This window comes from Rhinopithecus roxellana, chromosome 10 (assembly GCF_007565055.1).
Source record: "Rhinopithecus roxellana isolate Shanxi Qingling chromosome 10, ASM756505v1, whole genome shotgun sequence".
In the NCBI taxonomy this organism is placed as follows: Eukaryota; Metazoa; Chordata; class Mammalia; order Primates; family Cercopithecidae; genus Rhinopithecus; species Rhinopithecus roxellana.
Window position 1 is genome coordinate 102,223,695 of NC_044558.1, and position 27,936 is coordinate 102,251,630.

The 27,936-nt window shown below is 45.4% G+C and overlaps 1 protein-coding gene across 4 annotated transcripts; it reads right to left on the minus strand.

Annotated features, from left to right (window-relative positions):
- On the minus strand, positions 1 to 27,584 carry ZNF26 (zinc finger protein 26). 4 transcript variants are annotated; one of them, XM_030939647.1, is made up of 5 exons: positions 27,091 to 27,158; positions 11,153 to 11,336; positions 5,720 to 5,846; positions 5,355 to 5,450; positions 1 to 2,444 (listed from the first exon to the last, which is right to left on the minus strand). In XM_030939647.1, exons 3-5 carry the CDS (start codon positions 5,817 to 5,819, stop codon positions 1,096 to 1,098), a joined length of 1,545 nt encoding a protein of 514 aa, XP_030795507.1. In that variant the 5' UTR covers positions 5,820 to 5,846; positions 11,153 to 11,336; positions 27,091 to 27,158; the 3' UTR covers positions 1 to 1,095. The 4 variants fall into 4 exon arrangements, with proteins under 4 accessions (XP_030795507.1, XP_030795506.1, XP_030795508.1 ...); XM_030939646.1 differs by lacking the exon at positions 11,153 to 11,336 and having other exon boundaries at positions 27,091 to 27,584; XM_030939648.1 differs by lacking the exons at positions 11,153 to 11,336; positions 27,091 to 27,158 and adding an exon at positions 16,738 to 16,785.
- Positions 27,585 to 27,936: the final 352 nt, after the last annotated feature.

A 27,936-nucleotide genomic window follows, 5' to 3' on the forward strand; every position in this document is an offset into this window, starting at 1 on the left:
AAAAAGTAAAAGACATTTTTATTGAGAAGTGAGGAAACAACAGAAGATCAGAGAAGCAGGTTCTAAAGGGATAGTATCCACAGTTATTCTTGTAATCAATTAGCCAGAATGAATGGATGTTCTCAACAGAATTCTGGGACAAGAATGAATGAGTTCCCACATTTTCTGGTTCACGTGTGAATGAATTACAGACTCAAAATTCTGAAAAAGAGATTACCATTATCCAACAATGGGTAAAATGCTCACCTGTAGCTAGTGGAACGGATACCTGAAAGACACTACCACAGGAAGCACCCCAGAGAGGGGAGGTATTTCTCCAGAGAAAACAAGGGTGCTCATGTCAATCAATGGACAACAGGCACGGAACTGCAAAATATAATAAACGTTCATTACAATGAGTTCTCTTAAGCGGCAGCCCTGTAATAAATGCCAGATCTGCTTATGAAAAAGAAAAGACAATTAGCATTTAATATGGAAAATACTGGGGGATATTATTCCACAAACTATCAAATATATATATATATAGTTAGATAGAACAAGTTACATTAAAATATAAAATACTAAAAATTTTAGAAATACTTTTCAGTGTTAACTCAGGGAAGTCATATGAAATATCCCTTGACTTTAAGAATCTGCTCCCTGTGTTTTTCCTGAACATTACTTTATTTACATATTTTTTAAAAAACAACTTTATACTCCACCATGAAAAGTCAACTGCTCATAACGAGATTTTATTTTACAAAAACACAGCTTCAAATCTGGAATGTGACTTTCCATGGAACACACTTTCAACGGGAAAATGCTTCCTTAATTTATTGAACTTATAAGGTGTTCCTAGTGTAAATTCTCTGAATCTTCATGATGATACTACAACATCTGATACATTTATTGCTCCACATTCCTTCCACTATTTTCATCTACAAAGATTTGTAACTTATTTCTGAAAGCTTTTACACTCATCCCAAATATGGTTGGTCTCTCTCCTCTCTGATTTTTGACATGAGTGTAGTTTTAGGGCCTCCTGCTTGTAAATCCTGTCTATATTATCCGAAGTCTCCTGAAGATCAGTTTCTCACATGGCATCATTCCGATTTCTCATTTATGAGTCTTCCGATGTATACGAAGCCCTGAATTCCAACAGAAGGATTTCCCACATTCAGAGCACTTCCACGGTTTCTCTCCAGTGTGAACTCTCTGATGTTCACTGAGAGATGACTTCTGAGTGAAGGCTTTTCCACATTCACTGCATTTAAAAGGTTTCTCTCCCGAATGAGTCTTCTGGTGTATCTGAAGTGATGCCTTCCTAGGGTAGGCTTTTTCACATTCATTGCATTCATAGGGTTTCTCAGTTGAATGAGTTCTCTGATGTATAATCAGCTGTGATTTTCCACAAAAGGCTCTCTCACACAAACTACATTCATAGGGTCTCTCTCCGGTGTGTGTCCTCCTATGGATAACAAGGTATGACTTGCTACTGAAAGCCTTCCCACATTCACTGCATCCATAGGGCTTCTCTCCCGCATGAGCTCTCAGATGTGCAGTGAGCTGTTCCTTCCTACCAAAGGCTTTCCCACATTCACCGCATTGGTAAGGATTATTTCCTGTGTGAACTCCCTGATGTACGATGAGCTGTGTCTTCATATTGAAGGCTTTCCCACAATCACTGCATTGATAGGGTTTTTCTCCTGTATGCATTCGGATGTGAACAAGGAGATAGGACTTACTCCTAAAGGCTTTCCCACATTCACTGCATTTATGTGGTTTCACTCCTGTATGCGTTCTCTGGTGTACAACGAATGGAGACTTCAAACTAAAGGCTTTCCCACATTCACTGCATTCATAGGGTTTCACTCCTGTGTGACTTCTCTGGTGTAAAAGCAGCTGTGATTTCCAACTGTAGGCTTTCCCACATTCACTGCAGCCATAGGGTTTCCCTCCTGTGTGAATTTCCTGATGGACAATGAGCTGTGACCTAAAAGAGAAGACCTTTTCGCACTCACTACATGAGTAGGGTTTTTCTCCTGTATGAACTCTCTGATGAGCATTAAGGTTTGACTTGGCACTGAAGGCTCTTTCACATTTACTGCATTCATAAGGCCGCTCTCCTGTATGAATTCTGAGATGTACAATGAGCTGTGACTTACAACGAAAAGCTTTCCCACATTCACTACACACACAATTTTTTTCTATGCTATGAGCTCTTTGATGCTTAAGAAAATACGGTTCTTCATAACCAGGAAACTTATCAGGATTCCTTCTCAAATAACTTCTGCTTGAAGCTGAGTTTTGTGTCAAACTTTTCCCATGTGTGTTATAGAGTCTCTGTCTTGAAGAATCATGGCTTTTGCTCAGATTAAGTCTTCTTCCCAACACACTACAAGCATAGCTTCTTTCAATACTTTCAAGCTCATCTTGATTGTTCTGGTACCATTCTTCCCACCCATCTACAAAAAACAAACAAAAGATAACTTTTTGAATCATAACATAAACCTGATATGGAAATAAACAGTATTAGGACTGTCATGTAATCAACCTTTCTCTTTTGGTAACAAGTCTACCACACTGGTTCAAAAGAAATACTGGGCCGGGCGTGGTGGCTCAAGCCTGTAATCCCAGCACTTTGGGAGGCCGAGACGGGCGGATCACGAGGTCAGGAGATCAAGACCATCCTGGCTAACACGGTGAAACCCCGTCTCTACTAAAAAATACACAAAAAACTAGCCGGGCGAGGTGGCGGGCGCCTGTAGTCCCAGCTACTCGGGAGGCTGAGACAGGAGAATGGCGTGAACCCGGGAGGCGGAGCTTGCAGTGAACTGAGATCCGGCCACTGCACTCCAGCCTGGGCCACAGATCGAGACTCCGTCTCCAAAAAAAAAAAAAAAAAAAAAAAAAAAAAGAAATACTGGCCAAGCATGGGGGCAAGGGAACTGAATCAAAACAGACCAAAATAGGTCCCCTCGTGAAAACTGGTAGCAAATTACCAGTAATCAAAAATAGTTTTTAAAATAGAGGTTTAAAACTGGCACTTGGATTAGCCAGGCATGGTGGTGGGCACCCGTAATCCCAGCTACTAGGGAGGCTGAGGCAGGAGAATCACTTGAACCCGGGAAGCAGAGGTTGCAGTGAGCCGAGATCGTGCCACGGCACTAAGTACAAAGTTCCTGGGGAGGAAGCCTGACTGACAGAGTTTAAGAAATAGAAAAAGGCCAGGAGAGCTAAAACCCACTGAGTGAATGAATGAAAGCAGAACCAAATTATTCAAAACCATGGCAAAAAGTTCTTTACATTTCTAAAACCCTTTTTTTTTTTTTTTTTGACAGGGTCTTTGCTCTGTCATCCAGGCTGGAGTGCAGTGGCGCAATCTTGGCTCACTGCAGCCTAGACCTCCTGGGTTCAAGTGATCCTCCCATGTCAGATTCCTGAGTAGCTGGGACTATAGGCACTCGCCACCACACCCAGCTAATTTTTGTATTTTTAGTAGAGATGGGGTTTCACTTGTTGGCCAGGCTGGTCTCAAACTCCTGAGCTCAAGCGATCCGCCCGCCTTTGCCTCCCACAGTGCTGGGATTACAGGCGTGAGCCACGGTGCCCAGCCTAAAGGTTTTTAATTACAGAAAATCTCAGTCTTCTGCATTTAAAAGATCAGTTTGACTGTTCTGTAAAACGTTAAGAAAAGGGGCCGGGCGCAGTGGCTCAAGCCTGTAATCCCAGCACTTTGGGAGGCCGAGACGGGCGGATCACGAGGTCAGGAGATCGAGACCATCCTGGCTAACACAGGTGAAACCCCGTCTCTACTAAAAACTACAAAAAACTAGCCGGGCGAGGTGGCGGCGCCTGTAGTCCCAGCTACTCAGGAGGCTGAGGCAGGAGAATGGTGGGAACCCGGGAGGCGGAGCTTGCAGTGAGCTGAGATCCGGCCACCGCACTCCAGCCTTGGCGGCAGAGCCAGACTCCGTCTCAAAACAAAACAAAAAAAAAGTAAGAAAAGGGCAGAGAAATACTTTAGACAGTTATTGCAGCAGTCCAGAATGAGATAATTTGAACTACACTTCTTGATATACTTCGGATACCTATTCCCGCCCAAGTCTCATGTTGAATTATAATCCCCCTGCTGGAGGTGGGGCCTGGTGGGAAGTGTTCGCATCGGGATCACAGGAGCAGATCCCTCATGGCTTGGCGCAGTCTTCATGATAGTGAGTTCTTGTGAGATCCGGTCATTTGACATTATGTGGTACCTTCCCTGTCCCTTCTTGCTCCTGCTTTCACCATGTGATGTGCCTGCTCCCGCTTTGACTTCCACTATGACCGGAGCTACCTGAGGCCTCCCCAGAAGCAAATGCTGCCCGTAGAGCCTGCAGAACTCTGAGCCAATTAAACCTCTTTTCTTATAAATCACCTAGTCTCAGGTGTTTCTTTATAGCAATGAAAGAATGACCTAACACATGTCTGGAATTGAGGAAATTTGGAACATATGGGAGGGAACTAAGATGACTTGCTGAGGGGCTGGATGTGGGAGCACAGAAGGGGAGGAGTCAACAGCTTGAATGGCAAGATGGCTCCTTAGAGATGGAGACACTAAGAAAGAAACTTGTGGAAGAAAATGAAGGACTCTGGCTATTGCCTTGAGGAAGAATGGTAATTTTAGAAGGAAATCCCCGTTTCTGATACTGAGAGTAAAGTCTGGGGAAGCATGGGGTAGCGCTCCCACAGGCAGGTAAAACCCAGGACTCAAGTGCCAAAGAGAAAGACCTCATTTTTGATGTTACAACACTGGGGGGAAAGCTTAAACCTTCAGAATGGAAGAGTCTTTCGACAGTTACAACATAGGAGAGGAGAGCCAAACTGGGAAAACATACCCCTCTGGACAACGCAAAAGGGAAGTGTAAGGTGTGTAAAATCACTCAGATACAGGGGACACCAGGGCTAAGACTGTGAGTCAAGTCTAGGGGATTTAACTGTGGAAGGCAAAGGAGGAAATAAAAGAAAGGGAAATAGAGGGCCACGAGCCACACCAAGTGAGGGGGAAAAAAATCCCCTAAAGGTCTCGATGTCCAATGAAACCCATGACCATGACCATGGGGAGGAGGCAAACTTACCCAAAACCAAACCTGGAGCAGAGTTCAGGGAAGAGGGGCGTGCCTGCCTCTCAACAGTAAGGGGGAAGAAAAACCCAAATATATGAAGAGTGACGGCGATTTCCTTATCTGAGGAGCTCCTGGCTTCATCCTGAGTCAGCTCCAGTAGCTCAAGGACTTCCAGAAGAATTTCTGAAGACAACACTGCGAGTGCCCACTCCTCAGGTACTCACCAGCTCACTCCCATGCCTCCCACCTTCCTCGTTCTCACTCACCCACCTGGATGGCTCTGCCTGGAAATTTTGGCATTTATTATCCATGGATCTTCTCCTTGTTCCAACTTGAAGATTAAGTCAGGCTTGGTACCATGATACCCTGTTGATGGGAAATCACAAAGGGTGGGGACCAGGCTGTTAGGGACAGGACCGAGGAATCAAGAGTTACAGAGCAAAATTGCTCATCTCACTTGGGGAAAGATTACAATTAGGAAGTGAGGGACAAATAGGGATGAAGGAAATTTGACCCCTAAAGTTCAAGTTCATAATCATTAAGCACTTCAGAGATCCCAGAGTAGGTCAACAACAAAAAAAGGGATGGCAATTTATTACTATCTGAGTGATGCGATGCTGAGACGCAGTACCTACCCACTGATAACAGGTTATGATAGTTTTCCAATATCACATCTCTGTATAGGTACTTCTGTGTAGAATCCAGTAGCTGCCATTCATCCCAGGTGAATTCCATAGATATATCCTTGAATGACAATAATCCCTGAAATAACACACACCCTGTTCAATTGGATGCAATTACATTAGGTGATGTAGAAAAGCTGTAGAGGAACTGGGAAGGGAAAAATGTTCCTCTACCGACTATTTCCTGTGTCTGGCTTAGCATTTACTCTGTGAGAGAATTAAAAATCAATCAAGGAGTTCTGGGCATGGTGGCCCACGCCTGTAATCCCAGCACATTCAGAGGCCAAGGCAGGAGGATCACGAGGTCAGGAGTTCAAGACCAGCCTGACCAAGATGGTGAAACCCTGTCTCTATTAAAAATACAAAAATTAGCCAGGCGCAGTGGCAGGCTACCTGTAATCCCAGCTACTCAGGTGGCTGCGGCAGGAGAATCACTTGAACCCGGGCGGCAGAGGTTGCAGTGAGCCGAGATCGCGCCACTGCACTCCAGCCTGGTCGACAGAGTGAGACTCCATCTCGAAAGAAAAAAAAAGAAAAAAAAAAATCAATCAAGGAGCTTCTATTTGCCAGTACTCTCTTGGGTCCTGAAGATTTCAGGATGAATAAAATCCAGTTCTGTCTTCAAGAACCTTTCTATATTGTAGATAGGAACGAAAATTTATACATGCAAACAAAGTAAGGTGTTCTGAGTCCTTGGTAAAAACATCCAGGGTACATTTTGCACAGGAATGAAGAGAGCCACTCAAGTAGTCTCAGAAGATTCATGATGTGTTCCTCAAGAAGTTGGGGTGGAAAGGGCAATTCAGGAGGTGTGTGGATGAGGTTCAACTGAGAACAGGGGGATAAACAAGAGAGTTTATCCTTCTACTTGCAGGAGTCTGAAGGCAATTGGTCTGGGGCTTCCATCTCTGCTCCACCTTACACGGCTTCCACTTCCAGGACAACCCAGTCTAAGATGGCTCTAGTCATCACATCTGCATTCTAAGCAACAGCAAAGAGTGGGGACTGGGAGGGAACAGCAGGGAAATTCAGAAATGGAGTCTGTTTCTGTATATGCCCAACTGAAAAACTGGCAAATCTATTATGAAAGAAAGAAAAAAAAAATAGATTGGAACATAATTTGCAGTCCCTGTACCAGGAGCAAGCATCACACAGAACACACGGTAGAGCCTGGTCAATTCAAGGAACTGCAAATATTTCAGACACAGAAAAGATTGCTGTCTTTGTTTTCTATTTTTATAACAGCATACTAGAAACTGGGTGATTTATAAAGAAAAATGTTCATTTAGCTCAAGGTTCTGGAGGCCGGGAAGTCCACGAACATGGTGCTGGCATCTGGTGAGGGCCTTCTTGCTATGTCGTAACTTGGTGGAAGGCATTACATGATGAGAGACAGGGAGCATGCCAGCTCAGGTCTCTCTTCCTATCCTTATAAAGCTACTAATTCCATCATAGGGGCCCTGCCCTGATGACCTTATCAAATCCTAAATACCTTCTACCTCCAAATAGCATCAACTAATAAATTTAGGAATTAAATTTCCAACATATGAAATTTGAAAGATACACTCAAACCATAGCGATGGCTACAATGGGTGAACAGGTAAGAGCTAGACTACAAAATAAACCTGAAGGCCGGGTACAGTGGCTCATGGCTATAATCCCAGCACTTTGGGAGGCTGAGGGAAGCAGATCACAAGGTCAGGAGTTCAAGACCAGCCTGATCAACATGGTGAAACCCCATCTCCATTACAAATACAAAAATTAGCCAGCCGTGGTGGCGGGCGCCTGCAATCCTAGCTACTCAGGAGGCTGAGGCAGGAGAATCGCTTGAACCAGGGAGGCAGAGGTTACAGTGAACCAAGATTGTGACACTGCACTCCAGCCTGGGCGACAGAGCGAGACTCTGTCTCAAATAAATAAATAAGCAAGCCTGGAATGATTGTCCTAGTTTATAGAAAAATTGCCAATGTAGGTTTATATAAATAAGATAAATAATAGGGCAATGTTTGAAGAAAGATGGCCTGAAAATTCTCCTGGAGCGAAGACAAATACAGGAGTTCACGTGATAAAAACCTACCAATTGAAATGCAAGATAAGTCAACCAAAAAAAAAAAGGTCCAAATTTAAGCAGATGGTAACGAAACGTCTGAAAATAAAGTAAAAAGAGAACACCTGATAACCAACTAAAAGGAAAGAACAATGCTTCCTGAAAGTGGGAGAGAAATAAAGTACGGAGAAGAAACAATGCTGATTCTGAAATCTTACACCAGCCAAACTAAAAGGCAAGAATAAGGGAAAATAAAAGACAGTTTCAAATATACAAGCACCTGGAAAATTTATATCCATCAAGTGTGGTAGTCATGCCTATAATCCCAGCATTTGGGAGGCCGAGGCAGGAGGATCACTTGAGGCCAAGAGTTTAAGACTATCCTGGGTCACATAGTTAGACCCCATCTCTACAAGTAACAAAAAATGTGTGGGCATGGTGGTGCACACCTGTAGTCCCAGCTACTCAGGAGGCTGAGGTGGAAGGATGGTTTGAGCACAGGAGTTTGAGGCTATAGTTGGCCATGACTGTGCCACTGCACTTTACACTGGGCAACAGAACCAGACTCTGTCTCTAAAAAAAAATTTAACAACTTAAAATTTTAAATTAAAAAAAAATACACCCTATACAGACAACATCAAGACACAGAAAGAATTGGTGGGAAGCTGGATACAATGGTGAGCCCTGAAAACAGCAGAACATAAATCTAAATATTGATTCAAACACATCTGAACTAAAATTATTATCAGCTATACGATTTAAGCATGTGTGTGATGCAAACAGATGAGAATCATAGAAAATGAAGGTATAAAGAAACATCTTTCACTTGGGAAAAGAGAAAATGCAACTGTATAGACTTTGGTTTAAAGGGAAACGTTCAGTGGGTCTGTGAATGACTTAAAGACAACCGAGCACTAAAATGTAGGGAGGGAGCGCGGAGGAAGTACAGCTTCCAACACAGGAGAGAAAAAACCGACTGACAAAGAACATATTCCTGTTGGAAGAAACATAACTAAGACAGTCTGAAACTCATGAGACACCAAAGAAAAAATACAAATTAGAAAATAAATGAAAAAATATATCAGGTAAATGCTAAATCAATGAAAGCTGATACTCACAGAATTAGCACAAAATAATTGCATTTTTACATCAGTTTAACTCAGGGGACTTAAAACTAAAGGCATTTCTTATGCATCCCAAGTAGCATGAAGGTCTCACTACAGCCAACAGCTCCTCTTGCTCAGGCACCTCCGTGTAGGTCACCATCCCTACTGGCTCATCAATACTCGGCCATGATTCTTCTATGCTAGATGGCTTTTCTACCATATACAATTTCACAAATCAAAACACCTACAAAGTTGTAAGATTTATGCCCATTAGGGAGGTTGAGGTGGAGACTAAATGTGATTTGAAAGTAGGAACAGGCCGGGCGCGGTGGCTCAAGCCTGTAATCCCAGCACTTTGGGAGGCCGAGACGGGCGGATCACGAGGTCAGGAGATCGAGACCATCCTGACTAACACGGTGAAACCCCGTCTCTACTAAAAATACAAAAACTAGCCGGGCGAGGTGGTGGGCGCCTGTAGTCCCAGCTACTCGGGAGGCTGAGGCAGGAGAATGGCGTAAACCCAGGAGGCGGAGCTTGCAGTGAGCTGAGATCTGGCCACTGCACTCCAGTCCGGGCGACAGAGCGAGACTCCGCCTCAAAAAAAAAAAAAAAAAAAAAAAAAAGAAAGTAGGAACAGAGAGAATGGCGAGAAGATTTAAACATGACTATCAGTATCCTCCTCTATCTGAGACTCATTTAAATTACATACAGGAATATAGCACGCACAAACACACCTCTAAAAAAAAAGGAACTACGTAAACGGAAGCCAGTAAGATATTTTGATAAATTTTTAATAAACAGTAAGCCAAAAATCTGGTCACTGACTTCCCTGAGCAGAAGCTCTCCAGAGGTAAGCTGAGGCACAGCAAACCATCTCTCCCACAGAAGCCCTAAAAGCTCTGGGAACAGTCATCCTGCATGAGGACAACGAGGTGTGAACTGAAAATAGCTAAAAGCAGTATACAAATTAGGCTCCCAGGTCCCACCCACCTAGGGTCTCCAGGGTGGGTGTTACTCAGCCAACACATGACTACCTAACATGCCAGTGGTGCTAGGTACTCTTAACAAAATCCAGGGTGGGCACCGTGGCTCACACCTGTATTCCCAGCACTTTGGGAGGCCAAGGCGGGTGGATCACCTGAGCTCAGGAGTTCGAGACCAGCCTGGCCAACATGGTGAAACTCCGTCTCTACTAAAAATACAAAAACTAGCCGGATGTGGTGGTGCACGCCCGCAATCCCAGCTACTCGGGAGGCTGGGACAGGAGAATCGCTTGAACCCATGAGGTGGAGGTTGAAGTTGAGTAGAGATCGCACCACTGCACTCCAGCCTGGGCGACACAGCAAGACTCTGTCTCAAAATAAAAAACAAACAAACGAAAAATCCAAGCAGGTAAGGGACAGGGTCACCAGAGAGAAGGAGGCACGGGTGCTGTTTCAGACAGGGTGATCAGGGCAGCTCTCTGATGAGGTGATATCTGGGCAGAAATGCAAGTGCTGTGAGAAGCCACTGAAAGGCTTCTCGCTCTGACTCGTATTTTGAGATCATCCTGACTGCTGTGGAAGAGGGAGGGGGTTGTAAGAGAAGATACCGGGGAGACCAGTTAGGAGGCAACTGTGTTAGTCCAATGGAAGAAGGCGGCTTGGGCCAAGGTGACAAGGATGGGAATGATAAGCAGTGGCTGGACTCTGGGCATCCTGTGGGGACAGAGCCAGAACACAAGCTGATAGAGACACCGTGGCATGCTTAGAGACAGAAAGGGGGCCAGGAGGACACCAAGCAGCCTGGCCAAGCAAACTACAGAACTTCCCCTTTAAAGAGGTGGAGAAGCCTGGGGATAACAAACGGAGGAAAGAAGATAGTGAATAACTGGTCCATGAATGACTGAAGATGGGGGAGATCCAACCAGAAAACAGTCCACAGAAGGGAGTCACTGAAGGAGAAAAGTGACCTTGCTAGGAACACATGGGAAGAAAGGGAAGCCGACACCCATCCTCTCAAACACGAGGGGCTCCAAGAAAAGGGGACTGTGCAAGCGCCCCACACACAACCTGGACGTCTGCAAGAACTGACCAGGCTAAATCTGGGGACTTTTCAGAAGGAACTGACATGTGCTTAGGAATTTAAGTAAACAAGGATCCGATAACTGCTTTCCTGCAAAAAAATTCTGAAGGCAGAGACTGCAGGGGGACTTTTAAAAGGCAGCAGGGGAGTGAGGGCTCAGCAGCTCACCTCAGGAAGGGCACCGTCTCCCTGCAGTTCACCTCAGGCAGGGCACTGTTTCCCTGGGCCCAAGGAACACCCAGAAGATTCCTGAACTTGACACTTGAGCTCATTAGCAGGCCGCTCCTCAGCAGCACTACTTGCAGGAGGGAGACCCCAGGGGAAGAGGCAGTGAGTAGACTTCTGGGTGAGTCTGCAAGCAGTGAGGGAAAGAATCACATACAGCATGGAACTGCTGGGTAGAGCCCAGTCAGAGGCTCTAACCAAGCCCCACAAACCCCACAGATGTCTATCAGAACACTGGGTACTGACCGCCACACAACAGGGGCCTTTGTATCTTTTCCTCTAACCACTGATCTTCCCATCCCAACCCAGAAGGAGCCCCCACCAGAGGGCAACAAGTAAATGGAGTGGGAATAGACAAGCCTCCTCCATCTCCCGTGCAGGCTAGAATGACGGGATGTACGAGAGCTTGGAGTGAGAGTGGACTGAACTTTCCCATACCTGAAAGTAACTGAAAGTTAATAACAAACAAGACTGTGATCAGAGCATCATCAGCTCTCCTCACACGACCACTAGGGAAGAAAGGGCTGACAGAGCAAGACTGAGGCTGTGATGAGAAAAATGAAGACACTACTGTGCCCTTATTATGTTCAGGCCACTCGTCAAGCGGGTTACTTTAAATCTGAGGGAGAAGAATCATGGAACACATCACGTCGATGTGACCATGTTAGAACCTGGAGGTCTATACCAGAAGAGGAAATGGAGCCCAAAGCAGCTGCTTCTGGGGACACAGGATGGAAGAGGAAAGGTGCAGAGCAGAGAGTGGGTAGACCAGGAGCAGCAAGTAGACCAGGAGGCTTGTTATCTACTTCTATTTAAAGCCTTTTACTATTTCTTTAAGCTTGATATGAATAAAAATAGGCCGAGCATGGTGGTTCCTGCCTGTAATCCCAGCACTCTGGGAGGCAGAGGTGGTGGGTAGATCACCTGCAGTCAGGAGTTCAAGACCAGCCTGGCCAACATGGTGAAACCCCATCCTACTAAAAATACAAAAATTAGCCAGGTATGGCGGCGCACGCCTGTAATCCCTGCTACTCGGGAGGCTGAGGCAGGAGAATCACCTGAACCCAGGAGGTGGCGGCTGCAGTGAGCCGAGATCGTGCCACTGCACTCCAGCCTGGGCGACAGAGCAAGACTCCATCTCAAAATAAATAAATAAATAAATAAAAGAATAAAGATGAAATACAAAATAATGGTTAAAATTTTGAATTGACCTAGCTTGATCAAAAGAAAATTTTAAAAGAAAATTTTGGCCGGGCGCAGTGGCTCAAGCCTGTAATCCCAGCACTTTGGGAGGCCGAGACGGGTGGATCACGAGGTCAGGAGATCGAGACCATCCTGGCTAACACAGTGAAACCCCGTCTCTACTAAAAAATACAAAAAAAAAAAACTAGCCGGGCGAGGTGGTGGGCGCCTGTAGTCCCAGCTACTCGGGAGGCTGAGGCAGGAGAATGGCGTAAACCCGGGAGGCGGACCTTGCAGTGAGCTGAGATCCGGCCACTGCACTCCAGCCTGGGTGACAGAGCGAGACTCCGTCTCAAAAAAAAAAAAAAAAAAAAAAAAAAGAAAATTTTATGACCAAGAAGCAGTCCACAAACTCTAAGAGATTTAAAATTTCACAAGAGATTATGATAAACAGTTCTACTGTAATGGGATGCATATGCTGCAAAAAATTACACCATTCAGTCGCATAAAAAGCCATAGGGCTGGCCGGGCGCGGTGGCTCAAGCCTGTAATCCCAGCACTTTGGGAGGCCGAGATGGGTGGATCACGAGGTCAGGAGATCGAGACCATCCTGGCTAACATGGTGAAACCCCATCTCTACTAAAAAGTACAAAAAGCTAGCCGGGCGAGGTGGCGGGCGCCTGTAGTCCCAGCTACTCGGGAGGCTGAGGCAGGAGAATGGCGTGAACCCGGGAGGCGGAGCTTGCAGTGAGCTGAGATCTGGCCACTGCACTCCAGCCCGGGCGACAGAGTGAGACTCCGTCTCAAAAAAAAAAAAAGCCATAGGGCTTATGGGAAAAATGGGGTAAAGGCATAGTACTGGTGACACACAGAAAGAGAACGTAGAACCTGATAAAAACAGTAGCAGTTTCATACATGCTAAATGGTTAACAAACATATAAACACTACAATAAATATGCCACTTTACCTTGAAAATGACCAGTTACTACATGGTGGTGGAAAGAGGGTTATCTGAAATCAGATGGAAAGCTCACGCTGTTCCTTAATATAGCAATAGTGTGGAAACAAATTCATGTTGTCAAAGCAAACAAAATAGCAGAACTGACTGTATTTACACATTTGTTCCAATAAATTGGAAAACTTAAAGTGGAGATTTTTCTATGAAAATAAAAGTAACCAAAATTACCCCAGCAAGAATTAGGAAAACCAGGCTAGAGCATGGTGGTTTATACCTGTAATCCCAGCACTTTGGGAGGCAGAGATGGGTGGACCACTTGAGTCCAGGAGTTCATCAAGACCAGCCTAGGCAACATGGTAAAACCCCCTCTCTACAAAAAAATACAAAACTCAGCTGGGTATGCCACACATCTGTAGTCCCAGCTACTTGAGAGGCTGATGCGGGAGGACTCCTTGAGCCTGGGATGCGGAGGGTGCAGTGAGCAGAGATGGCGACACTGCACTCCAGCCTGGATGACAGAGTGAGACTCCATCTCAAAAAAAAAAGAAAAGAAAAGAAAAACAGACTAGTCGATGATCATTTTAAAAAACTGAAGTAGTAGTCAAAGGATCAAAGGTATACTCTTCCCAAAAAGGCAACAGTCCCACACTAATAAAAGTTCTAACACCATCCAAAGAACAGAAAATTCCCAGTATATTTCATCTGACGTAGCGCTGTGAAATGATGGGTCACCTGTATGACGCATCACACAAAGGTGCACAACCCTAGAGACAAAACAAGGACAGCACAAACTGTAATCTAACCTCATTTATGATTAACATTGACTAAAATACTTAAAAATATTAGTAAAGTAAAACTAATCCTGCATATGTGTGTGTGTGTGTGTGTATATATATATATATGGCATGTATTTGTACATACATACATAGCAAACTACACCAAGAGTTTATCCAATGAATTAAAGGATAGTCCACATTTTTAAAAAACAAAAAACAATAAAATAAGTCACATTAGCACATTCATGGAGAACAATCATCTCAATAGACATAACAAAAGGAACATGATAAAACTCAACACTTTTGGCCCGGCGCGGTGGCTCACGCCTGTAATCCCAGCACTTTGGGAGGCCGAGGCGGGCAGATCATTTGAGGTCAGGAGTTCAAGACCAGCCAGACCAACATGGTGAAACCCTGTCTCTACTAAATACAAAAAAATTAACCAGGCGTGGTGATGAGAAGCTGAGGCAGGAGAATCGCTTAAACTCAGGAAGTAGAGGTTGTAGTGAGCTGAGATCACGTCATTGCACTCCAGCCTGGGCAACAAGAGCGAGACCCCCTCAAAAAAAAAAAAAATTCAACACTTTCAAAACTCAGAATTTAAAGCAAACTAAAAGTAAAAGGAATTCCCTTGACGCAATAAAGTGTTTCTTCCCTAAACCTATAGAAAATATCATACTTTGGCTAGGAGTAGTGGCTCACACCTGTAATCCCAGCACTTTGGGAGGCCAAGGCAGGTGGATCATGAAGTCAGGAGATTGAGATCATCCTGGCAAACACGGTGAAACCCCGTCTCTACTAAAAATACAAAAAATTAGCCAGGCGAGGTGGCGGCACCTGTAGTCCCAGCTACTCAGGAGGCTGAGGCAGGAGAACGGCGTGAACCCGGGAGGCGGAGCTGGCAGTGAGCCAAGACTGTGCCACCACACTCCAGCCTGGGCGACAGAGCGAGACTCCGTCTCAAAAAAACACACACAAAAAAAAAAAGAAAAAGAAAATATCATACTTTATATGAACCATTAAAATAATTTCCTTTAAAAACACATGACGGCCGGGGGCAGTGGCTCACGCCTGTAATCCTAGCACTTTGGGAGGCTGAGGCGGGCAAATCACGAGGTCAAGAGATCGAGACAATCCTGACTAACACGGTGAAACTCCATCTCTACTAAAAATACAAAAAATCAGCCAGGAGTGGTGGTGGGCGCCTATAGTCCCAGCTACTCAGGAGGCTGAGGCAGGAGAATCACTTGAACCCGGGAGACGGAGCTTGCAGTGAGCTGAGATCACGTCACTGCACTCCAGCCTGGGCAACAAAGAGCAAAACTCCATCTCAAACAAACAAATAAACAAACAAAACTAAGAGAATCAGCTGAGATAAAATGAGAACTGGTGGAGATCCACTATCTTGTTTTGCAGCTGCCTGAGACACAGATATGGCTTCTGTTCTACTGACTCTGGAACTATGTAAACAGCTGTTGGATTCTACAGTCCTTGATAAACAGCTTTCACCCGACTGGCAAAGAGCTGCTTGACTTGTGGATGGCAGTTCCAAGGTGAACAAATGACATCCTGTTTGGAAGGCTGCTGCTCTGATTAAAGAAGAGTCAAGAATCTTTCTGAGTTATTTACAGCTTAGAATAATTGGGTAAAGAATGTTTTTGTGAGCAAAATTTACCTTTCTCTCTACCTGATTTCTCCAAAATCTGGAATCTATTCATGAGTATTCTGATCTTATGGCAACAGAGTTATTTACATAAGTTCAGCAAGAATCTGTTTTCGTTTGCAAAAGGACACAATTGGAAAGACTGGTTATTGTATCAAGGCCTCAAATGGAATGGCATATTTTCAGATATAACCAGGCTGCTTTGAGAAATTTAGGTTGGATTTACAGAGCTGATAAAAAGCCTCTTGGAAAGACTGGCCTGGTACTCTGTCCACCTTAAAGATTCCTGACCTGGGGCAAGTAAAGAATGTCACTTTCTAACAGGCTCAGGAACCTCATGGTATTTTGGGATCTCGAGAAGACAGGAATTCATACAGGTGTTACAAGCACAGTCGAGCGGCAAATCCTTGGGTTGGCTTCTGGCCTTCGAAGCTTTTAAAAAGTCGAATCAAAAATTCCTTATAAAAGTTCCAGCAATGCCGGGCGCGGTGGCTCAAGCCTGTAATCCCAGCACTTTGGGAGGCCGAGACGGGCGGATCATGAGGTCAGGAGATCGAGACCATCCTGGCTAATACGGTGAAACCCCGTCTCTACTAAAAAATACAAAAAACTAGCCGGGCGACGAGGCGGGCGCCTGTAGTCCCAGCTACTCGGGAGGCTGAGACAGGAGAATGGCGTAAACCCGGGAGGTGGAGCTTGCAGTGAGCTGAGAGCCGGCCACTGCACTCCAGCCTGGGCAGCAGAGCAAGACTCCGTCTCAAAAAAAAAAAAAAAAAAAAAAAAAGTTCCAGCAAGGCCGGGAGTGGTGGCTCACACCTGTAATCCCAGTACTTTGGGAGACCAAGGTGGGCAGATTATGAGGTCAGGAGTTCGAGACCAGCCTGACCAACATGGTGAAACCCTCTATCTACTAAAAATACAAAAATTAGCCAGGCGTGCTGGCACGTACCTGTAATCCCAGCTACTCAGGAGGCTGAGGCAGGAGAATCGCTTGAACCCGGGAGGTGAAGATTGCAGTGAGCCGAGATCATACCACTGCACTCTAGTCTGGGTGACAGAGTGCACCAATCTCAAAAAAAAAAAAAAGAAGCTCCAGTAAAGTCAACTTAAAAGAAGCCTACATGGCTGGTCACTATTCTTGCCATTCTTTATGCAAATAACCAGGCCAAGTATGAGACCAAAATTTATTTGCAAATAAATTGGTCCTGCTATGATTTATTCTTTCTTGGTAGAAGTAGGAAAACTGAAGACAGAAAATTTTAGATTCTGATTGCTGTTCTGAGTTTTTATTATTTGCCTATAATTTGGGCTAATTCTGAATTATTTCCTGGCTATAAGAAGTCCCTAAAAAGGAATGAGGTTTTCATTTTCTTCATGACACTTTTAGTTGGCCCATTAACGGAATAGGTTATTTGCTGCTATTGTTCCGGCACAATCAAAAGTTCTCTTTCGTTTGTAATCCTTGCGGGCATTATATTTCTATTATTCAAATTATTATGTATCTCTCAATGTTTTACTTCATCTGAGAAAACTAAAGTCATAGTATCCTGAAGACCAGAAATGATTCAATAACCCTGTGAATCTCCTTAATTTGGAATCCTCCTGGGCCTGATGTGTTTTCCACTGCCAATGCACTGCTGCTAAAGCTACGCCATATCAAGCACCCTCCCTAAGGTTCAGAGGAGGGTGCCTAAGATAGAAAAGCTGGATTGGGAGGTGAAGTGTGAAGGCCAAAGCCATCTTGGAAGCTCATCTACCACGTGGGCTTCTGATCAACTCCTGTTCTGGGAAGGCCTGTAAGATTTCCAGTTCATCTATTGTTCCTCGTGTCAGAGCAGGTACTTACCATAAATCCTACCCTTAGGTCAATCTTCATGCAACCATACTTCAACTATCCTGCACATCCCTTCTGAACCACCCCTCCCTATGGTCTAGATGCCCTGGGTCTGGGGGTGCAGGGATCCACCATCTTGTCTTGCCACCACCTGAGACACAGACATGGCTTCTGTTCCTAAGTCCCTATCAAATGCTTCTTTCTAAGAAACACACACACAAACAAAAACACATGAGAACCAGTAAGAAAAGGCAACAGGGCAGCACTTTCAAACAAATCCGTAAGGAACAGCTTTTTGGTACATTAGCAGTAACCAACTAGAAAATATAATAAGAAAATGCCTATATGATCTTAACAAATCTAGAAAGTACTTAGAAATAAAAATATTTAAAATGCAGGAAAACCTAACAAAAAATACACATGATAAAATATGTAAGTACAGAAGAGACTGAAGCAATATACCATGTTTATGATGAGTAGACTTATATGGTAAAGATATTAATTTTGCCGGGCACAGTGGCTCACCCCTGTAATCCCAGCACTTTGGGAGGCCGAGGCGGGCGAATCATGAGGTCAGGAGATTGAGATCATCCTGGTTAACACAGTGAAACCCTGTCTCTACTGAAAATATAAAAAATTAGCCAGGCGTGATGGTGGGCGCCTGTAGTCCCAGCTACTCAGGAGGCTGAGGCAGGAGAATGGCGTGAACCCGGGAGGCAGAGCTGGCAGTGAGCCAAGACTGTGCCATAGCACTCCAGCCTGGGTGATAAAGCAAGTGAGACTCCGTCTCAAATTAATTAATTAATTAATTAAAGATATTAATTTTCCACAAATTAATTTGCAAATTTGATAAATTCTCAATGAAAATACCAAGAAAAATTTTCATTTTATTTCATCTAATAATTCTAACTCTCATTAACATAAAATAAAATCATATGCTTGGACTACTGCTGCTACAACTAGAAAATTTTAAATACCCTTATCTTTTTAAAAAAACAGAGACCTGTGGAAGCAAGGAGGACTAAATAAACTAAAATTGCAGAGAGAAAAGAGCTGCTCTTAGGTGAGCTAAAATTGCTGGCTGTTACCCACCTGGGTCATTTGCTCAGCTTGAGAACAGTGAAGGAAGGGCTCAGCCCAGACAGAGGACTATGATGGGGAAAGAGAAACCAGTGAAGGTTTTGATGCGCCCCAGTGGACAGTGAGTTTTCCCCATGGGACATCTGTTGAGTGCTGGTCAGTGCAAGAAGCTGCAGGCTGGGCTAGAACGGCAGACTAAGTCCCCCACAGCCTGAAGGTGCTCCGGAAACAAAGTACCTACCAGTAGAGACGAGCCTGCAATAAATACATCATCCAGAAACCTGAGGCCACAGGTAATAGAGTCCAGCCCCTAAACAGCTCAATTCCTGTTTAAACTGAAGTGATCAGCCATTCCTCTACTGCATGACAGAGAAAAAGGGAAATATCCTCTGATATAAAACAACAGGAAGGCCAGGCGTGGTGGCTCACCCCTGTAATCCCAGCATTTCAGGAGGCCAAGGTGGGTGGATCACCTGAGGTCAGGAGTTTGTCGAGATCAGCCTGACCAACATGGTGAAATCCCATCTCTACTAAATATACAAAACTTAGCCAGGCATGGTGGTGGGCGCCTGTTATCTCAGCTATTGGGGAGGCTGACGCAGGAGAATTGCTTGAACCCAGGAGGCGGAGGTTGCAATGAGCTGAGATCGTGCCATTGCACTCCAGCCTGGGCGACAATGCAAGACTCCATCTCAAAAAAAACCACAACAGTAAACTTTAGCCTCTGTGGTTATTCCTTTTAAAACAATGTCAGCAAAAAATTAAAAACTTTGAGACATGAGGCAGGAAAATATGACTGACAAAAGGAATAGGCAGATAATTGATCCAGACAGATGATCCAGACGATGTTAGCAGACAAGTAATATTACAAATAACTATCATAATACATAACTATGTAAGTATTTAAAATACAGAGAAGTTGTATAAAGTGAATAAAAAGAGAACTGGAATTAAAATAAAATAAAATAAAAAAAACAAGGAGACATTTAGAAACAAACAACTGATCCCTGAAATGAGCATCAACGGGACAACAGCCACCACAAGCCCGTTAAGGATGTGGAGCAAACCATCCTTCTCGGGGGTTGTGCTACTTGTCCAGTGACCACACGGTGAGAGCAATGCTGCTAACGCCTACGCAACACACCCACATCAACTACAGTGCTGCAATTTTTTGAAAAGTGGAAAACCTCTTTTCCATGAAAATAAAAAAGGATGTAGGGCAAATGCAGCTCTCAATTCCTGGTACTGGGAATGTGAAGTCATTTCGCCACTTTGGAAAACCGAGAGTATGTACTAAATTTAAATGTATGTATACAGTGACTCAATGGTATCACTTGTAAGTATGTGCCCAGTGGTTCTCAATGGGTAAGAGGGAGATTTTGTCCCCCAGGGGGCATTTGACAACGTCTGGAGCCATTTACGGTTGTCACAGTGGGGCAGTGCTACTGGCACCTACATGGGTCGGGGCCAGGAATGCTGCTCAACATCCCACAACGCACAGGACGTTCCTCCACAACAAAGAATTATTCAGTCCAAAATGTCAATAGTGCTGAGGCTGAAAAATCCTGGTGTGTGCCTAGCAGAAAGGACAGCTGATGTCTACCAAAGGAAATGTGCAAAAATATTCATAATAGTGTTATCGAAAATAGCCAGTAACTGAAAACAACCTAACACTGATGTTGATAACAGATGATTACAAGAGACAAACTATGACATGTTCATACAACAGAATATCACACAACTTCACAAAAATAAACCAACACAAACATTTTAAGGATATAAACATCTGCATTAAAAATGTATAGGGAAAGACCTAGAAGAATATCTACCAAACCGATTACCTCCGAGGAGAGAAAGGGGATTGGGATGGGTGGGTGGTTATAAGAGACAATTGTGTTCTCAGAGAATGTAGAAAAATAGCAACTGTAACATCAAAAATTAACAGTTCCAGTTCTGCATGTAAAGAGCCTGGAAGCAGCCACTCTGTCCTAACAACAAGTAAAAAGTTTAACAAACTGAAAAATCAACAACTCTTCTTAGATCTGAAAGAGAAGTGAAAATACAGGGCAAACCACTGTCCCCAAAATCAGAGACAGGCAGAAACACAGCACTTACCAGAGCACAAACCTCTGTGAGAAACAGTGTCAGGACAGAAATACCTGAACTGCAACTGACAAACTGCTAGAGGCTAGGTGTGTACGTGTCTGAAGTTAAAACGCCCAAGGCGGGGCCGGGCGCGGTGGCTCATGCCTGTAATCCCAGCACTTTGGGAGGCCGCGGCGGGTGGATCACGAAGTCAGGAGATCGAAACCATCCTGGCTAACACAGTGAAACTCCATCTCTACTAAAAAAATACAAAACATTAGCCGGGCATGATGGCGGGCGCCTGCAGTCCCAGCTACTTGGGAGGCTGAGGCAGGAGAATGGCTTGAACCCAGGAGGCGGAGCTTGCAGTGAGCCGAGATCGCGCCACTGCACTCCAGCCTGGGTGACAGAGTGAGACTCCATCTCAAAAACAAAAAAAGTCCAGGGGGACCCACTTATGGTAGGAGTGGAGTGAGACAAGGTCGCAAGCTTTTCTGAGTTTTACTTTCAGGAGCTCAACCAGGTTACCAGAGCCTAATCTACTAAGGTTTTGTCAGAGCCTAACTAACCTGAGGGAAGAGATATACCAAATTCCATCCTGTCCCATCTAAGGGATGGGGTGGGGGTGGCCTGGGAAATACGTGTGAGGTTCGGAGTCCAGGGGAACAGGCTCACAAAGAGACAGACTTAATCAGGGGCCTACAGAATACTCACCCTTTCCCGACATCTCACCACCACATGAGTAAAGTACTATTAAAAGTAAGTCTTTGTACTCAGTACATCATGTCCAGCTATGAACAAAAAGGGGCAAGGCAATACTAAAAGGCAAATAAACACAGACAGGGTGACCAGGCGCAGCGGCTCACGCCTGTAATCCTGGCACTTTTGGAGGCCGAGGTGGGCAGATCACCTGAGGTCAGGAGTTCGAGATCAGCCTGGCCAGTATGGTGAAACCCCATCTCTACTAAAAATAAAAAAATGGCCGGGCGCGGTGGCTCACGTCTGTAATCCCAACACTTTGGGAGACTGAGGCAGGTGGATCACGAGGTCAGGAGATCGAGACCATCCTGGCTAACACGGTGAAACCCCGTCTCTACTAAAAATACAAAAAGAATTAGCTGGGCGTGGTGGCGGACGCCTGTAGTCCCAGTTACTCGGGAGGCTGAGGCCGGAGAATGGCGTGAACCCAGGAGGTGGAGCTTGCAGTGAGCCAAGATCACACCACTGCACTCCAGCCTGGGCAACAGAGCAGACTCCATCTCAAAGAAAAAAATAAATAAATACATAATAAAAATAAAAATAAAAAAATTAGCCAGGCGTGGTGGCGTGCACCTACAGTCCCAGCTACTCAGGAGGCTGAGGCAGAACAATCGCTTGAACCCAGGAGGCAGAGGTTGCAGTGAACCGAGATCACACCACTGCACTCCAGCCTGAACTCCATCTCAAAAAAAAAAAAAAAAAAGCACACAAGACAGGAGAAGCATCAGAACCAGGCATGATAGGGATGCTGAAGGTATCAGAGAAAACTTAAAACAACCATGATTAATATGTTATGGGCTCTAGTGAATAAAGTAGGCAGCATGCAAGAATAGATGAGCAGGCCAGGCGCAGTGGCTCATGCCTGTAATCCCAGCACTTTGGGAGGCTGAGGCAGGCAGATCACTTGAGGTCAGGAGTTCAAAACCAGCCTAGCCAAGACAGTGAAACTCTGTCTCTACTAAAAATACAAAATTTAGCCAGGCACCGTGGTATGCACTTGTAGTCCCGGCTACTCAGGAGGCTGAGGCACAAGACTGGCTTGAACCTGGGAAGTGGAAGCTGCAGTGAGCCCAGATCGCACCACTGCACTCCAGCCTGGGCAAGAAAGTGAGACTCCATCTCAGAAAAAAAAAAAAAAGAGGCCAGGCGCGGTGGCTTAAGCCTGTAATCCCAGCACTTTGGGAGGCCAAGACGGGTGGATCACCCGTCTTGATCAGGAGATCAAGACCATCCTGGCTAACACGGTGAAACCCTGTCTCTACTAAAAAATACAAAAAACTAGCTGGGCGAGGCGGCAGGTGCCTGTAGTCCCAGCTACTCGGGAGGCTGAGGCAGGAGAATGGCGAAAACCCGGGAGGCGGAGCTTGCAGTGAGCTGAGATCCGGCCACTGCACTCCAGCCTGGGAGACAGAGCGAGACTCCGTCTCAAAAAAAAAAAAAAGAAATACTAGTGATCAAAAACACTGTACAGAAGTGAAGAATGCCTTTGACGGGCTATGTATTATGTAGACGGTATGAGATTGAGGGAAAAAAATCAAACCTCCAAGCAAAGAGAACACTGGGGAAAAAAAAAAGAACAGAATATCCAAGAACTGTGGACAGCCATAAAAGGTGTAGATATGCACAATGGAAATACCCAAAGGAAAGGAAAAGAACAGAAGAAAGACAGCCAGTGCCTGACGCATGGTGGTTTGACTTAGTATTTTCCAATTTTACAACAGCGCAAAAGCAATACACATTCAGCACATTCCCCAACTTACAATGAGGCTCCATCTGGATAAACCTATTATAAGTTGAATATATTATAAGTCAAAAATGCACTTCTGACAAAGAGAATTTCAATTTATGATGAGTTTATCAGGATGTAACCACATCATTAAGTCAAGGAGCATCTATATATGAAACAATAATTACTGAAAATTTTGCGGAAGTAATGTCGGACACCAAATCACAAATGGAGGAAAATCCGAGAATACCAAGAAGATAAATGCCAAAAAACCTGCATGTAGGCATATCATTTTTAAAACACAAAAAATCAAAGATAAGCCTGAGGGGGAAAAAAATACCTTACCTACAGAAACCACAGAAGCAAGAAAATGGAGTGAACAGTTAAGATGTTTAGAGAAAAAAAAAATCCATCAGAACAGAATTCTGTACCCTGCAAAATTATCCTTCAAAAGTAAAGAAAGACTTTCTCAAAAACTAAGATAATTTATTGCTGTTACAAGTAAACTTGCCTCAACTGGGCAGAAAAGGAAAATACAGGTCAGAAACAGATACAATTTCTTTTTTTTTTTTTTTTCTTGAGACAGGGTCTTACTCTGTCGCCCAGGCTGGAGTGCAGTGGCATGATCTTGGCTCACTGCAACCCTCACCTCCTGGGTTCAAGCGATTCTCATACCTCAGCCTCCTGAGTAGCCAGGACTACAAGCACGCACCACCACACCTGGCTAATTTTTATATTTGCAGTAGAGACAGGGTTTCGCCACGTTTGCCAGGCTGGTCTTGAATTCCTGACCTCAAATGACCTGCCCGCCTCAGCCTCCCGAAGTGCTGGGATTACAGGGATGAGGAGCCACCAGGCCCGGCCACAGATATACATTTTAAAAATTGAGAACATCAAAGAAAGAATAAGTGAAAGTAAAATTAAAACTTTTTTCTTATCTTTTTTTTGAGACGGTCTCACTCTGCTGCCTAAGCTGGAGTACAGTGGTGTGACAGCCTCAAACTCCTGGGCTCAAGTGATCCTCCCACCTCACCTCCCAAGTAGCTGGGGCTACAGGTGCACACTAGCACACTTGGTTTTTTTTAGGTTTTTTGTTGTTGTTGTTGTTTTGTATAGACAAGGTCTCTGCGTTGCCCAGGCTGGTCTCAAACTCCTGGCTTCAAGCTAGCCTCCTGCCCTCAGCCTCCCAAAGTACTGGGATTACAGGCGTCAGCCACCATGCCTAGCTATTTTTATTTTCTTGTTGTTGTTGAGACGGAGTTTCGCTCTGTCACCCAGGCTGGAGTACAGTAGCATGATCTTGGCTCACTGCAACCTCTGCTTCCTGAGTTCAAGCGATTCTTCTGCCTCAGCCTCCTGAGCAGCTGGGATTACAGGTGCGCGCCACCACGCCCGGCACTAATCTTTGTATTTTTAGTAGCAACGGGGTTTCACCATGTTGGTCAGGCTGGTCTTAAACATCTGATCTCGTGATCCACCTGCCCTGGCCTCTCAAAGTGCTGGGATTACAGGCCTGAGCTGCCACGCCTGAGCCACCATACCCGGCCATGCCTAGCTATTTTTCTTATTCTTAGTTGACCTAGTCTGTTCAAAATAGTAATAGTGGCTGGGCACGGTGGCTCACGCCTGTAATCCCAGCACTCTGGGAGGCCAAGGTGGGTGGATCATGAAGTCAGGAGATCGAGACCATCCTGGCTAACATGGTGAAACTCCGTCTCTACTAAAAATACAAAAAAATTAGCTGGGTGTGGTGGCACGAGCCTGTAGTCCCAGCTACTCAGGAGGCTGAGGCAGGAGAATCACTTGAACCCAGGAGGCGGAGGTTGCAGTGAGCCGAGATTGCGCCACTGCACTCCAGCTTGAGCAACAGAGCGAGACTCCGTCTCAAAAAAAAAAAAAACACCGAAAAACTCCTGGAACTGAGTGATTATACCAAGGTTGCAGCAGGATACAAACTTAATGTACAAAAGTCAACCCCTTTCTTGTACACAGGTGTAAGCTGAATTTGAAATAAACACAATACCATTTACAGTAGCACACACAACAATGCAATACTTAGGCGTAAGTCTAACAAAATATATAATGATATTATATAAAATCTATATGAGAAAACCTACCAAACACTGCTGAACGAAAACTAAGAACTACATAGATATAACATGTTCATGGATAGGAAGACTCAATATTCAAAACTTCAGCTCTTCCCAGCTTGATCTACAGATTCAATGCACTGTCAGTTAAAATCCCAGCAAGTTATTTTGCAGATGTTAACGAACTGCTTATAAAGTTTAGACTGACAAAAGACTTAGATTAGCTAACAGGATACTGAAGCAGAAGGATAAAGTTAGGAGAATGAACCTGACTTCAAGACTTATAGGCTGGGCATGGTGGCTCACACCTGTTATCCCACCAACGCTTTGGGAGGCCAAGGAGGAAGAAGTGCTTGAGGCCAAGAGTTGCCGGCCAGCCAGGGTAACACAGTGAGACCCTATCTGCACCAAAAAAAGAAAAAAAATTTAATTAGCCAGATGTGGTGGCACGTGCCTGTAATCCCAGTTACTTAGGAAGCTGAGGCGGGAGGATCCCTTGAGCCCAGGAGTTCGAGGCTGCAATGAGCTGTGACTGTTCCACTGCACTCCAGCCTGACAGAGCGAGACTCCGTCTCAACAGAATAAAAAAAGACTTATTTTAAAGCTACAAAAATCAAGACAGTGTGGTAGTGTGGTATTAGGGAAAGAACAAATAAATCAACAGAGCTCAATAAAGAGTCCAGAAATAGGCCCATATAAATATAGTCAACTGATCTCTGACAAAGGAACAAACTCACAGCGGGGAAAAATCCACTCCTAACTTTCTCTCATTTCTTTAGCACCACAGCCTTCCTCACTGTGTCCTTTCCTTTCATTAACTTAAGTCGTCACCTCGGTCCTCTTGAGGGTTCTAGTTGGTCACACTCTGAGCTTCCACGAATATAGTAAAATGTCTTTAGATATTTCCAGTTTAGACCTCCCATGTGAGTTACAGGCTGAAATACAGGCATTGGATATTCAACACCTGCGAAAGTCTCTCCCAGGGTCCCTCTTCCAACAGCATTCCTAGTCTCCGGCTGTATAGCTCAGGGGCAGAGCACAACATCCGGCAACGTCGTCGCCACCACTCACCGAGTGCAATGGATTTGGCAATCAAATCACTTGTAAAGTCTTCCCTCTGGTTCACTCCATTAATCATTCATAAAGTCCAGATGATCCACTGGCCCGCCCCTTACCTCTTGGACTCTCGGGCTCCGCTCCTAGCCTTTTCTCCCTACTCATACACCCGTAATTGTGTCCACAGTTCACTAGACTACCCTCCCCACCAAACCAAAGCTCCTCTAAAATCAGGAACATACATAATTTATCTCTGCATTGCCAGCACCAGCTCTAGAGTTCAGCACACAAAAAGACACTCCATAAACAAGCATTTGGCCAAACGAAAAAGGAGGAACTGGTAATTTCTCCAACGAAGTTCCAACGGTCTGCATAAGACAACTTTCTGTAGAAAACACGAAAAGATGGAGGATCCTCAGATTTCAGGGCCCGCAGCTGGCAATGAAGTGCAGTATAATTGCCCGTCACAGATTACAACGAGGCACGTTTCTGCAGGACCAGAGCTTGGGTGAGCTTTAGAGGAGCTTTGGTTTGGCGGGGAGGGTAGTCTAGTGAACTACGGACACAATTACAGGTGAACGTGAGTTCAGTTCCCGGGAGTAACCCTGAAGAGATCAACGTGGCCACCCTCAGTATCCAGTCGACTTTTAAACACGGGAAGTCTCTACTTACCCAGCACGAAGCTGTCCGGAAACTGGTGGCCATCCCCACGCCCACGTTCGTGCTCTGCCTAGGTGGCAGGACCCGCGGGCTGCGGGAGACCGTGAGGGATGCGTTGGCCGAAGACAGGTGCGGGCCCCGGGACCCAGGCACCTGACCGTCCCGGGGCTGAGTCGCTCGCAGGGACGCCGGATCCTCAGCTCTCGCCCAACGCGGAGCGCGCGTGACTAGACAGCCTCCCGGTCTGGGTACCAGGAGTCGCACCGATGGATTTGTGCCGTTCAGCAGCCCTGACTCGGGAGAGCAGGCGGCTGGCCTGGCTCCGTCCACGCCCCGGACCGAGGAGGTGTTTAGCTGGTCAAGTCCCTGGTCTGCCCAGGATAATCCGAGCCGCTTAGCTCCGCGCCTCCGCGGTCACAGACTAGCCAGGTACACCCACTGGCCAGATTTCGGTCCACTGAGTCTAAGCCGGAAACAGCCCTGCACGCGCGCACCCGACTAAGACAGGGTGTGCGGCGCACGCGGAAGAGCGTCATAGGTCGATGCGCCAGGACGCGACAGCGCCGGAAAAACTACATCTCCCAGAATCCTCGGAGAAGGCTCCCTAGTTACAGGCCTGGCTTCCAGCTGCAGCGTATCTGGAGAGGGGCACAGCCTGACAGGAAAGGAAGGCTGGGAGGGGGCTCCGTCAGCGGCACCTGGTTCACCCTCCCCCGGCTGCGGCAGGTTCAGTACCATCCTCGGAGCCCGGACGCCCAGTTTCCCAGGGCCTGTAGAACTGACTCAGAGTCCGACCCCAGCGGAGACGCAGGCGTGCTGAGGTCTTGATATCAAACAAGATAGGGTTCAGACCAGAAG